This window comes from Eptatretus burgeri, chromosome 7, assembly GCF_056783735.1.
Source record: "Eptatretus burgeri isolate ZD-2024b chromosome 7, Ebu_testis_v1, whole genome shotgun sequence".
Lineage (NCBI taxonomy): Eukaryota > Metazoa > Chordata > Myxini > Myxiniformes > Myxinidae > Eptatretus > Eptatretus burgeri.
The window spans coordinates 2,257,449-2,272,365 of NC_140967.1; the positions used below are offsets into that span (position 1 = coordinate 2,257,449).

The following is a 14,917-nucleotide window of genomic DNA, read 5'->3' on the forward strand; positions in this document are numbered from 1 at the left end:
TGGTCTATTAATTAACTTTGAAGCCTGTTTCCAAGATGAAGAAAGTCTTATGTTTTGTCGATTCCTAACATTTTCCATAGTCTTTCCAAATACAGCATTATTCATTAATTTATAAAAGTCCTTCTCAAAATCTGTTCTTGCTTCTGTTCTCCTTTTTGTATTAAAATCAATATACTTCTTTAACCAATGACTTTGTTTAAATTTCAAAATTTGATGAATTTTCCTTACTCTCAACCTAGCAGATAAATATTGTCTCAAGTTCCTTTGATGCAAAACATAACTTTCTTTATCATTTAATGGAGTAAGTAGTTTTTCTCGAGATTTACCGTTTATATTGAATGACTGTTGGTAATCACTTAACCATTCTTTTCTTGGACTTTCTTTATCAGGGGCATAAGGTAGGTCTTTATGCTTGTGATGAAGTTCTTCTGGATATTCTAAATGAACCTCAAAATAATATCCAACTTCAGCTTCATCCAATTATTTTTGAGAGGAGACAACAATGTCTTGCAAGTCTTTTTCAGAATGTTTTTCTTTAACCCATTTAAGTTTTCCATTAGGTAAAGATTGAAACATAGCCCACCCATTGTTAGCATCATAATACATCAGGTAAGAGTTGTCCTCATTCTTATTATAATCAGGAAAAGATTTGTTATTTGCTTTCGTATATCTCTTGGAACATACTTGAGATATTCCTCCTCTTTTCGCCTTCTCTATCATTAAAAGCGTATCTATATCACTGATTAATTCCAAATTTTGTTTTTTCATTTTTAACATAGCACTCCAAGCCAAACCCTGGGCTGTGTAATAGTGAACAGTGTCTAATCCATAATAATTTTTATTATGACAGACTGTTCTAAAAGTTTCAAACACATCAGCCAATAACAATACATCAGTTTTAACATACAAATCATGATATTCTCCAAGATTCTTTATATTAAACTTCTCCCAAAACTTTTTAGCTTGTGTATAATCTCGATTGGAAATATGAGTTTTATTCAACTTGCCATGGAAACTTTCCCTTGATGGACGTTGTGTTTCTTTAAACTGCTCAAATGAATCCATGTAGTCATACGGATATATTCCCATTTGTGATAAGAGATCAATCTCTTCTTTATTTGAGAAATGTAATTTAAGATTTGGTAAGTTTTTAATATTTGATGCTAAGTTAGATAATGGACTTGCCATAAACTTGTATGTGTCAAGAAATCTGATATGGGTTATGGGGATGTATGAATTGTTTTTGTGAATGAGATGTATTTTTGATCTGCGTTTGGAATGGCAAAAATATCTCCAGATGTCTTTGAAAGTTCATTCATAAATAGATGTGTGTCATAGTGAGCGTTGTTGTGAAGAAAGACAGGAATAAAGTTTGGAGGCTTGTAATTAAGATTACAACGGGAATGAGCTGGACCTTCATATTGACCAGTAAGATGGCAGTGATCCCTAACCTTGACCTCTCCCTCAATTTTCTCCTCACAAATATGACAGATGCCCAGATACTGTTCTTTTTCAATTCCTTTTTCTCTCCCTTTGTTAATGACATTGGTTTATAGGTTTTAACCATTATTTCTCTTTGTCTCATACAGTCTTTTTCCAATCGTCTTACAAACTCCTCTGAGGCATCTTCTCCTCTATAAAGTTCTAACTTGTATTTATCACCAACATATGATTTGATATAATAACAGAAACCACAAGGAGTATGTTTTTGATATTTATTTGTGTATGATTTATTTGGATTTGGAGAAACAGTATCTATCTTTTCAAGGATACTTTCAAAATCACAATATATCACAAACGGATGTTTTATAGATTTGTTAAAATATTTGAATGATATGTTTGAACCTGCTCTTGGTAAATTGATTACGGTTGATTCATGATTACTACAATATTTCGAATGTTTATTTAATCGTTCTTTTGTGTGAAAGGAGTTGAGACATCCCTTACAAGGATACGTTTTACATTTTCTCTTGTATAGTTGTGATTTGGTTATTCTTGATAACTTTTTGATGAAAGCATAATGTGTTTTTTCCTTTGAAGTGAAGTAGACAAGGTGTGTTTCATCATTTTTATAGTTGTTTGAAATTTTTAATATCTGAACTTTGTTTGTATACGTTAATCCATATACATTAACAGATAGATTATTCATTTTCTCAAATTTAGGGATCTTTCTCAATGACATTGGAAACTTTAAATCTTTAACATTTCATGTATTCTCGTATTTCTTATAATGTTCAACCCTTTCAGGATTCCATTGTGGAGGATGTAGGTGAGCAAGAACAGGCCATAGAAAACATTTATTTTCTGTTTTGAATATTAACAACCGCTTTCTTAAGTTTTATCTCTTTTGTTAAATCAATATAAGAAGAAGCTTGAAGAGGATCTGATTTTAAGATGTGTACATCTAAAAAGATTATTTTTGTAATAGTAAATCCACGACCTACTACAGTGTTATCAACATCTTGTTCTTGTCTCTGGAGTTCATCGTAAACATCACATCTTACAAAATCTTGAAATGATGAGATAAAGTGAGCGTTTGTTCTCATGTAGGGAGTAGTTTCATCGCCTTCTCTTATGATATTCAATTTTAATCCCATATAAAACTTAAAAGTTTTCATTTCACTTAATGTGTTTTTAATTATAGTTTCAATACTTTGTTTAACCATATCAACAGTTTCCATGATTGAAGATGGTCCAGGGTCTTGAAAGTGAAACAATCTTATTTTTATATGTCCTTTATATGTGGACAACGTGTGGCCCTAAATGGAGTTCTTTCATCCCCTCTTCCTGTGCAGGCTGGAGTTCCTCAAGGTAGCGTTCTGGGCCCTGTTCTTTTTCTGGTTTTCATCAATGATCTCTCGGACTCTCTGGAAAATCCTCTTTCTCTTTGCCGACGACTCCACCCTCTGCCGTACCATCTGTCATCCCTCAGACCGGCAAGCAGCAGCTTCTTCACTCACTGCAGATCTGGATAAAATCACAAACTGGTCCAACACGTGGAACATGTCTTTCAATCCAGACAAATCTCACACTTTCACTATGTCTCTTCAAAAGGACTGTTTACAAAACCCCCCAATCCACTTTCTCAACAATCCTCTGGAAGAAGTCTTTTCCTTCAAGCTTCTAGGTCTCACTATCTGCCATGACCTTTCCTGGGAAAGTCACATTTCCAACCTCGCCTCAAAAGCCAGTCGCCGACTGGGAATCCTCCGTCGTGCTAAGTCCTTCCTGGGCCCTCTTGAGCTCCTGACCACTTACAAAGCTTTTGTCCGTAGCCTGATGGAGTACTGCTCTCCCCTCTGGGCTGGTGCTCCTGCCTCCCACCTTTCTCGGCTTCACGCTGTCGAAACCAGGGCATTTAAGATCATCGGCATCTCCCGCAATGAAGCTGAGTCTTTGGGCCTCTCACTCAATCACCGCAGGTTGGTCGGTGGTCTTTCTGTCTTCCACCGACTCCTCTCCAGCCTTGCCCCCCCTGCTCTCTCTGCGATTTGGCCCTAAATATAAAAATGTGGACATATAAATGCCCCATCAGTGTTTTCAATGGAGAATTTAGTGGCACCTTCCCTTTCTTCATTGTTCTTGTGTTTGCGTGATTGAAGGTGTTTATTATAATATTTTTAAAGAATATCATTATCACATCTATCACATTGTTTTGTTTGTTGGTTTGAAGGTGTTTTTTTTTTTTATAACATTTATATTCATGATTACAAACATCACAGTATGATCTATTCACCATATTTATAGAATAAAACTTTGCTGAAAATAAAATTTTCTTGATGAAAATTTCATTTAATTTTTAGGTGAATCTGTACTTAAAACGATTTTATCCTCCAACTCTTTTCACTTAATAAATACATTGTATCAAGTCACAAAAGACAAGTTTCAATCAACCTCTTCATTTGTAAAAGATACTGAGAAATATGTCGAGGATAAAAAATTGAATAAAGATAAATATAACAACTATTGGATAAAAACAATTTTGGTGAATAATATGAGTTCTTCAATTTCCTTCAGTGGAAGGGCTTTTAATATATCTGGAAGAACATCAATTAAGGTAGCTCTAACAAAAGTTTCTCCTCTCCTTCTGGCAATATTGTTGTGGGGCCGGGTCTCGGTGGCGATGCACGACCACTGGGGGGAGCAGTGGAGTCGGCTCCACCGAATACACCGGACTTTTCGTCGTGACCCTCGGATAAGTCCAAAGGCACAGGCCCCTTTATAGGACCATGAATCGCCAATAATTTGACCGCGTGGGGTTGGGTTAATTGCCAAACTTCAATACCCCTAAGTACCCACGCGGCAAAGCTACCGGGGAATTCACACCCTCGGCAGGCCTTGAGCGGAACGAGCCGTTACCATGCTCGAACCGTGTATAACCCGAGCAGATGGTTACCGAGGCCTGTTGGTCCAAATGAACAATTACGGCAACAACGGCCTTCCTAATCCCCAATACGCACCGTGACAAACCAATGGCAGAAATGACAAAGAACGAGCTGGTACATTCAACAAAATTGATATTTATTTATTTATTACAATAATCAGGGAGGGGAACACAGAGCAGAGTTATCATGAATAAAGAAAGGTATCAAATGTGCAAGCAATTCCTTAAACAATTCTACTTCGAGACAGGGCCCACGGACACACACACGCACACACAAATACCCAGAAAGAGATGGACCTCGAGGTCTTTATTGCCCCTTCAGCCCGGAGGGAAGATGAGCTGAGGGAAGAGAACGTGCTGGCTACCTTGCCGTGTTCGCACGGCTGGACGACCGCATCTTCCCGGAGCACCAGTCGCCAAAGAAACGGACCAGGGCAGCCGAACCCAGAGGAGGCGAGACCAGGTGATCTCCCGTCATGAGATGGTCGACCGCTTGTTGTAATGCGCCAGACCAGACGCCTCGGAGACGCGGGATGCAGTCAGCCGCAGACCCAGACAGAAGCGCGCTCGAGCAGAGACGCAATCTTCATCTGTTTTCCCATCGTTTTTTGTGGCGGGTTCGCTCCCCCGTCGCCTGCTCTCATTGGGTGGATGGCGTGTCGCGGCTCCGCCTTCCTGCAAAGGACCGTCCTAGCTCTGGTCCACGCATCGCCCATTGGGCGGAAAATGACGCATACCCTTATTTGGCACGCAGCCAGAATGAAGTGCTCTGTGCCCATATTTGGGCCAAGCCAGAGCGAAACGCTTCGTAACCATATTTGGTGCGAAATCCACACCGCCTGGGGCATGGAATTCCGCACACGCCCGCATGCTGGTGAGTGCACGAAGAGCACGGACAATGCCGCGAGCAGTGTTGTTGTCGTTGTCGTTGGTGATGTAAAAATCCTAACCATAAAATAATTCACAGCGCACGTATAATTAATCACCCATTAAACATCGGACGGGAGCCTACCTAGAAACACATACTTGCCGATATAACTGTCCTATAAGGACCTGAATGTTGAGTGATCATGGCTGCCAGATTCGTAACAATATATTCAAAACTAGAAAAAGCAATGAAACAAGAAAAAGTATCAAAAAAGAAAAACCTTATGGATGAAGCTTTGGAAAGAAAAGATAAGACCATCTGTAATATGCAAGGAGAAATTTGTATTTTTTTCAACAACTCCAAAGATGTAAATCCTGATGAAATAAAGGATGTTAATATATCAGGTGAAATGACATTTCGTTCAATAGTAGTTAAGCACCATTTTGAAATTACCTTTAATATAAAAAATGTAGTCGTTGAATCTGTTAATGAAAAAAAGTAATAGATATAGATGGTAATGTTTTTTTTCTACTAATTAAATATGAATCATTATTCAACTGAAGATTTTGAAGATTATGAGAGTGATGACAGTTATGATACCGAGAGTTTGAGTTGAAACGAGTTATGATACTGAGAGTTTGTGTTCAAACGATAGTTATGAAAGTAGTTTTGTAGATGATTGTGAAAGTACCAAAGATTATACTGAAGATGAATTTTATTTGAAGTGAAGTTTTATTTTATAAATATGAATAGTACACTAGATATTGAGCCCCCTTGAATTCCCTGATTCTCCATATGACAAATTTGAGAATGGTCCTGCATGTGATAGAGTGGGATTAAACACAGAGTCAAAAGCCTACAAACAAAGTATATTCTGTGATTATCTTCTAATTAATGATAATAAAAAATATAAAAAGGAATATAATTCTTTTAGATATACACCAAAAATGAATTACTTGACAAGATTGATTAGAGAAATGAATGTCAAGTATGAGGGTGAGAACACACCTTTCCTTACAATGTAAGAAACTGAACGTATCAGAGAAATGTTCAAAGGATTGTTGTTGTATATTATTCACGATTGCCATTTTCAGGGAAATATCAACACAAGATATTTGCATAAATAAAATAATGGATTATCTTGAAATTAAACCCGAACTTAGGATAAAATATAGAGTTTCTAAAAAAGCCAATAATAAATTAAATAACCTGTTTTCCAAATATATAAATGAATGATTTTTTTACCCATTTGGGAAAATTAGATGAAATTTAACAACCATAAAAATCTTCCAAGTTCATGAAGATGTCTCATCGTTGGTTCAAGCGGATGTGGAAAAACCTGCTTACTTTTAAAGATGCTCCTTACTCTCAACTTTTTAGATTCTGATAATTTAAAATTTTTTACAAAGTCAAGTTTTCAACCTGAGTATCAACTACTCTCACAATGTTTTAATGCTGGTCTTAAAAAGAAGATATAATCGGTTGATTTAAACTTCAAAACAAACGAAATGATTACATTGAAGATATAATACAACTATTTTGTGATACACAGAGATATAAAAAGAAATCAAAGACGATAACTTGTATTCTTAGTGATAATACGGATGATATACCTTCTCCCCAAGATTTGGATAAATAAATATAAAACCTCGTTATCTTTGATGATTGTGTTCATGAGAGAATCCAAATGGTAGTGGATAGCTACTACACAAGAGGGAGACATTCTTCTTGTAATTGTATTTATCTTAATCAATCATACTTTCAACTTCCCCGTCGCTCAATAAGAAACAATGCTTATACTTTTATTTTATTCACGTTAAATTCAATAGATATAAACAATTTTTGGAGAGACAATTGTTCTACATTATGCAGTAAAAAGGAATTTGGGGATTATATGAAGCACACCACTGAAAAATATAAATATATTGTTGTGAAACAAGATGAGATATTAAGGGATATTTTTTAATTTTATAAACAATTACTTATATAAATGACAACTATTATTATATCTGTGGGTAAACCTGCTTCTGGAAAAAAATTTTCATTAATCAAGGTTCTTGTATAATACAAATGAGAATATTTTAAATTTGCTTTAAAAAACCCCGTGATACGCATTGTATCTACAACTAGAGCAATAAGACATGGAGAAGTAGAAGGTGAAGATTATTACTATATGTCAGTGGAAGAACATATGCGATTGAGGAATAAAGGCCAAATATTTGAGGAGGTTTCACTTGGTACAACAAAATATTCACATTGTAAGAGTGAGTTAAAGAAACTAAAATCTGGTGGTCTTGGGATATTACAAACTAATCCAGAAGGAATGAGACAAATTATTAAACATCTGAGTGGTAATGGGGTTAAGGTTTTATCATTCGGTTTTGATGTTGATCAAGAAATTCAACGCAAACGTATGAAAAAGCAGAGAAACAAGTATTGGTGAAGAAGAAATTACAACTCGTATTAATGTTAATAAAGAATTTGATGAAATATTTTAAGAAAAGGATTTATTTGAACACATCTACTTTAATGATGAAGAAAAGGAAAATTTCCCTGTTGACCTTTATAATTCAGTGAATGATATTTTCCAATAAATAAATGGATGCGAAAGAAAGAGCAAGAAGATTTAAGGAGCATCAAGAGTTGGTTACAAAAGTTGTAAGACAACAGGAAGACATAAAGAAGAAATGCAGACAGAAACTAACGGATGAAGAAGCATTTGAAAGAAAACAAGATAAATTTTTTTAACCACTTTTAAAAACTTCCCAAGAAAAAATTGTACATGTTTCCACAGTTCCCACAATAGAATATACTCCTACAAAACTTCAAATATTAAAAGATTTCAGTCAAATGACAGAGGAAGAATTAGGGCATATAGGAGCTTTCGATGATGAAGGATTATTTCAACAACTGGAATAGATTAATCAACCCCCTGAATATATTGTGAAGGCTCTTCAAACCAATGAATATTCAGCAGATTCAAAAACCAAAGCAGGATTCATTCCAACAGAACAACCAGCAATATTTCATCTTGTTCAAGAAAGGGTATTGATATTTAATGATGAATTAAGGTTCTTGAGTTCTGCTCAACCCCCTGTTAAACTAACTCCGAGATTAATGTTTCTTCTCACAAAAGATGGAAGACAAGGTTCAACTGTGAGGGATGAATCAAAGTATTTTGATCAACCATTGGATGTGGAAAATAAGGATGGTATAGTATATATTGATCTGCTGGACTCTCTTAATTATAGGGTTAGTCTATCTGGTAAAACTGGGAAGAATGAAAAGGAGAAATAGTGGGGCAACATAACAATTGTGCATTTTGTGAGGAAAGCACCAAATTTGGCACACTAGTAGCCTAACATATTATGAACAGATTTGGATATTGGGCCATCTCAAATTCAGCCGCTGATGGCTGTGGCAGCCATTTTCCAAAATGGCCGCTAGCGGTTCCTATAATTTCACTCTAACATTGGGTTGAACATTTATTAAAAGCTGAATTAAGAAAAACATAACCTGTAGCCACCTCAAGTTTAAAGATAGCCGCCATTTTGCAAGATGGCTGCAAATTATTTGTTGTACCGGACGACTATCTCACTCATAGAAATTGGTTGTTGAGAATGGTGGCAAACGAATCAAGAGCTGCATCTGATTGATATGAATACCAACATCGCTTATGTAAAGTCAGTGGTTGTTGAGCATGGTTGCAAACGAATCATGGGCTGCCTCTCATTCATATGAATACCGACATCTCACTCATAGAAATTGATCGAGAGATGTCTGATTTAAATGTTCTGAATCAGTGACACAGTCTGCTCTGTTAATATTCTCTCAATTTTGTGAGCACTCTCCCTCACACACACACAAAGCTGTGCATTCAAGTGCGGCCTTTTTGCACTTGCAACACTTCAGACAGCTCTTCTTGCATTTGCACAATACTAGCTCATAGCAGGTGTGGGCTGCTTTTGGTAGCTTCGTCTGGTGTGGCTCGTACACCCCCTCGTCATTCTTGACCCAGCCCCAGCTGGATGGAAGAGGCAGCTCTGGCGTTGGTAGCAGTGTTTGACCCCACACATGGCCTCCTTGGTAGGCCGCCCTCTTCACATGCTCCTCCAGAGCTGCCTTGGTTGGCGGGATCAGCTGCACGTTGTTCTTCTTCGCGAAGAGTTTCTTCCGGGCCTTGTCAATGTCGTTGCACGTGCTGGTTCTGTCATAGAGCAATGTGACGAACCTCTCGATGGTGTGCATGACATCGTCTGGTATGCCTCTTAGTGCAGAGGATAGCTTCAGCAGTGCGTCTGTAAGTTCTGGCAGAATGGTCTAGATTGTCCAAGCAGTCTTCTTACCATGTCAAGCAAAGCTAGATACAGTGTGAAACATTGGGAGTGCCTGTGCCTTCTCTGGTCCGAGGCCAGCTGCTATTTAGTGGGCTGCCAGGTACCGAAAACTCTTCCCAGTGCCAAATGCTAGCCACAGTTCATCTTCTGGTTGCAGTCCCTGGGCCACTGACACAGCCAACACCACAACAACGGTGTCAACTGTCTTGATCAGTATCTTGTGGTGACCATGGTTGGCTGCGTGGGATGCATGCAACAACATTCGACTGTCATCCATCTTCTCAACTGCAGCAGGACCTGCAATTTCCTTTGTGTCAAGGACAACCAGATCCATACTTTCTTCCTCAAAGGGGTTGCCAAGCTCTTCTATGACGCTGACAAGGGCACGGACATCCTTGGCAAAATAGGTTTGCACACTTGGTGTCTGGTCGTGAAGACGTGTGTCCTCTCGCCTCCCCCAGTGTTCACGGCCATCTTGGAACTCTTCTATGGCCCTGGCAACTTCTGGCCCAGCAATCATCCATCGGCGCAGGGCTACTGTCATCCATTCATCATATTTAGGTTACTTCGAGCCGATGTGCTGAGATGTGTTGCGATTGACTGTAAAAGTCAATAAAAATGCAGTTTCAGAAAACGGAAGAGTTACTCAACAAACTGACCAAAACAAATTAGCTTAGCCATGAAAATGGAAACTAGAATGGAAAACGACTTACAAATGGTTTGGCATTGCCGTCAATCGAACGAAGATAACCCGAAAACTAACGAGTTATCATGGTAAAGATATCTCGCCAACACGCCGGTACGAAGAGAGAACTTCCCCACTCAGTAGCAAACTGGAACTGGCGCCGTGAAGGCAGAACGGAAATACATGCAGAACCTCGTAACCCGGTAATCCGTGACTGAGATAATCCTATGACCAAACTGCACCCCACAAACCAAACTCAACTTGATGAACTACGGTTAACAATGGGATAACATAGAGAACTCTATGGGCACAGAACAAAATAACAATGAATTGAGTCAACAAGTGTAAGCTGGCAACTCAACCGTGCGCGATTCCGGAGTTAATATGCACGCACACCACTTCTACTACCATGTGCCAAGCCAATAGTGCTATGAATATTTATCATTGGTTTTCATTCAGAATCTGTGTCTTAATAAGACTAATTAGTCCACTTTAACTTTTTTTCTCAACCAAATCAAATTGTTACTTTCTTTGACCATTATTGGACCTTTATCAGTAAATAAACTTTCACTATCAACCTGCATTCCTCTCCAGAAAAGCAGATATGTGTCATAACAGTAACCACTGGTGGCCATTTTGAAAAATGGCTGCCACAGCCATCAGCAGCTGAATTTGAGATGGCCCAATATCCAAATCTGTTCATAATATGATAGGCTATTAGTGTGCCAAATTTGGTGCTTTCCTCCCAAAATGCACAATTGTTATGCTATATTTCGCTAAGTTGCCACACTAAAACACATTATTCAGGCTTTAAGTATCCTTGGTTCAGGTGTTAGTTTTCTTCCAAATGACCCATCACAATTAGTTAATAGACTGTTATTGCTGTTAGGTAGTAAGAAGGCTGGAAATAACAATTGTTTTAATGAAGCATCAGCCATTTTAGACCAGTTGATGAACATGAAAATAATTAATAAATGTCAATACAAAGACATTTTATCTCATATTAAATAAGATGAGAAGCACAATCCTTAGTTTTCATTTCACAACAAGCGACCACACATCTTCATTCCCATACCCACTACAACTTAACGCAACAAAAGAATATGAGGCATCTATATTGTCCATGGAAACTTATAATACCTTGTTTAATATCACCGAGAAAAATGACAAGTTTAGTTATAATCCGGGAAGTGGATACAAAACGATAACAGTTTCACCCGGAGCATATGAGATTTCTCAAATATCTACCGAAATTGCTCGTCTTATGAAAGAACAGGGTGATGAACCAAAAAATATTGTTAGATATTCAAAAACATACTTCAAAATCAACGATTAAACTTAAAAATAACTACAAGGTTGATTTCACAATTGATAATTAATTTAGAGTGTTATTGGGTTTCTCCTCAAAAAAGATTGAAACTAATGGGACGTTTTACAGTGATAATGTTATTCAAATATCCTCGGGCATAAATTCGGTGTTAATTCACTATGATTTGGTTGATGGCACTTATAATGATTGAATAAGAACAAATACAATATTTTCATTCAGTGCATACTCAACCCCAATTGGTTATGAATTCAGTATGGAACCCAAAAATCTGGTTTATCTACCTGTGTCAGGAAAAACCATATCCAGAGTAAATTTTAGGATAACCGACGAAGATAATTGCATGATTTCTTTTAATGGAGAAATTATATCCATCAGAATTCACCTACGTGAAGTTTTCCAATAAATAAATACGATGGTTATTGTGAGGAAACACGAGTTGGGAAAATATAAAATAATTACAGGGGATAGGATGTTCCTTTTCTCACACTACAAGGGTGAAGGTATGTATCTTGTTAGAGGATACTATAAACCTTTGAGACAAAGGGGTGTTGGACATCAATTTAGAAAAAAGTAGATGGGATAATTGATAATCTAATGGGTATGGGTTCAACTATTCTTAAACATAAAGACCTAATTGGTTCAACTGCTTCTGCTGTGGGAAATGTAGCAGGTGCTATAAAGAGTATAAAAGATGCCCAAAAGAAATCTCAGAAATTACAAGCAATAAAAAAATTAAGAAAGGCAAAACTCAGTTGTCTCCCGAAGAACAACTGAAAATAATTCAAATACAGTCAAAGCTCGTTACTATGCCACCCGTCGGGACCGAGCAAAAGTGGCATAGTAGCGAGAGTGGCATAGTAACGAGATTTTGTAAAAACGGCCTTATTTTCTCAAGTTACCCATCTGTAGTTAATCTTTAGACAAAATTTATTCCAGCAAGTAACAGGCACGACTGTTGTATAAGCTAAGCGAACGGAGAACATACACACACTAACAGAGTTCACACACTAACATATGGCATGGCGAGAAATTCACGACACACAAAGCTTTCAAGAATCGTCGGCTGGCGCATCTTCTTTCGGCGGATCTCGTGCATCTCGTTGTCTAGCCGATCGCACGCTTGCATCACACCGAACTTCCCGCTTCTCTGCTGCATGAACTTCCGGACGGTGCTACAAGCGCGCTGGGCTTCCTCGAAGCAGAACGATTTCCTCCTCGACAGTTACCTCGTCATCTTCGCTTTCCACCGGCTCCTCACTGCACAGAATCTCCTCCGCAATCTCCTCCAGCGTGAAATACCCGCCAGTCGCGAGGCGCTCGTCGGCTTCGAGAAAGTCAGACAGCTCGATCTCCTCGTTCTCGTGCATCTTTTCCTCGGCAGGCAGAGCTTCCCAGATGTCGGGCAGCTCCGCATCCTGTGGCTCAGTTTGGATCTCCTCTTCGATGAACTTGGCCTTCGCGAAACAGTTCCTGATCGTCGACTTGCCGACCTGCTCCCAAGCACGCCGGGCGACGTGAAGAGCGTCGAGCAACGTGAACTTGAACTCCTTTCCCTCGTCTATGGCCTCAAGCCGGCGGCATAGCAGGAGCTTCTTGTAGTGGCGCTTGAGGTTCTCTATGATTCCCTGATCCATTGGTTGCGAATTGGCTGTCGTGTTGGGTGGGAAGAAGACCAGTTGGATGTTGTTCAGCTCGAGCTCGGGAGGGTGGCCAGAGAAGTTATCGAGACAGACCAGCACTCTGCGTCCCTGCTGGCCGAGTCGTCCGTCCCACGCACGCAACATCTCCTCGAAAAGCTCCGCCGTCATCCACGCCTTCGAGTTCGCCTTGTACTTGACCGGGATCTCTTTGTTCTTGAAGGCACGGGGTTTCTTGGAATTGCCAATCACCAGAAGAGGGAACTTCTCGCTGCCGCTCATGTGTGCCCCAACCAGAAGAGTGATCCTTTGCTTGCTTTTCTTTCCTCCAGTACACCGCTCTCCCCTGCAAGCCATGGTCTTGTTCGGAAGCAGCTGCCAGAAGAGTCCAGTCTCGTCCAGGTTGAAGACGTTGTCTGGGGAGAACTGCCCGAGTAAGGGCCGGAGAACCTGTTGTTGCCACTCAAGAAGGGATTGCGAATCCACCGCTCCAGCTTCGCCCTGCACTGTCTTGAACGTGATGCCGTGGCGCTTCTTGAAATTGCCCAACCAACCGTCGCTCGCCATGAAGTCTGGGATGTGCATCAGCTCGGCCAGTTTCATCGCCTTCTCCTTGATCAGATCGCCGCTGACAAGCACATTCTGTCCTCTTGATTGCTTCAGCCACATGAGCACTCCCTCATCAAGCTTCGGGTCGTGAGCCTGCATCAACTTCATGCGCTTCGATGGAAATCCAGCTTTGATTGCAGCCTCGATTGCATCCTTCTTGCTGAGAATGCCCTTCACGGTGGTTCTCTTAACTTCGACGCCCCATTTCTTGCTAATCTCCCTGGCCAACTTGGACTGATTCGGCTCCTTCTTCGTGGCATCGATGATCTCCTTCTTCTCCTTCAGCGTAAAGTCGGTTCGCTTGCATTTCTGAGCTGACATTATGGGCTGAATTTGAAAAAAAATGATGTCACTGTTGTACGTGTGCCTGCGTGTCTGTGTGTCTGCTCGCGCTTTTTTGTGTCTCGTTGTGCGTGTTGTGATTGGCTTGTTGTGGCTGGCATCGGGGAGAAGAACCGCGTGTTTTGACACAGTCTGACTATGCGCGTACGTATTGAGTTATGTTGTGCGCAGCTGGACTGTAGTTCGTCGCTTCGCCTTTGGACGTGAGTGTGATAATCGAGCACTGCGCAATACAGACTTTTTCACGACTCGTGCCTTTTAACAGTCACACAGTAGTGGCATGGTAGCGAGAGTAGGGGGTGGCATAGTAAATTTATTTTGTATTGAATTTTGTCGGGACCGAGCAAAAGTGGTATAATAGCGAGAGTGGCATAGAAGCGAGGTGGCATAGTAACGAGCTTTGACTGTACTTGGGTCAGGGTTTCAAAATTTTTAACATCTTTTTTCCTAAATAAATACAAGTATGGAAGCAATTGATAGTATCTATGATTTGGATGATACCAGTGTCATCTCAAACGCTACTAAAAAAGAAGGCTACTTCAAGGTAAATGCAATAACTGGAACAGACTGGAATACAAATGGAACAAAAAGTTTTGAAATAAATAATCAACAAACTTATTTGAATCGAGCTGAAAGTTTCTTGTTGGGTAAATTTACATTCATTAAGGCTGCGACTAACACAAACGCTACACTCGTAAATGATTTCTTCTGGAAAATGTTTGATA

At 39.4% G+C, this 14,917-nt stretch overlaps 1 protein-coding gene across 5 annotated transcripts in view; it reads left to right on the top strand.

The window, feature by feature from the left end:
• Nucleotides 1-14,917, top strand: part of LOC147022551 (zinc finger protein 462-like) — a 322,942-nt gene that overhangs the window by 154,407 nt on the left and 153,618 nt on the right. The window contains exon 9 of one of the 5 annotated variants that reach the window (XM_085887242.1): nucleotides 2,796-2,990. The exons of 3 other annotated variants lie outside the window; for them this stretch is intronic. In XM_085887242.1, coding sequence (XP_085743368.1) covers nucleotides 2,796-2,975 — 180 coding nt within the window. In that variant the 3' untranslated portion in view covers nucleotides 2,976-2,990. Of the gene's footprint in view, nucleotides 1-2,247; nucleotides 2,610-2,795; nucleotides 2,991-14,917 lie in introns of those variants that run through there. One more of the 5 variants, XM_085887243.1, reaches the window with a different exon arrangement.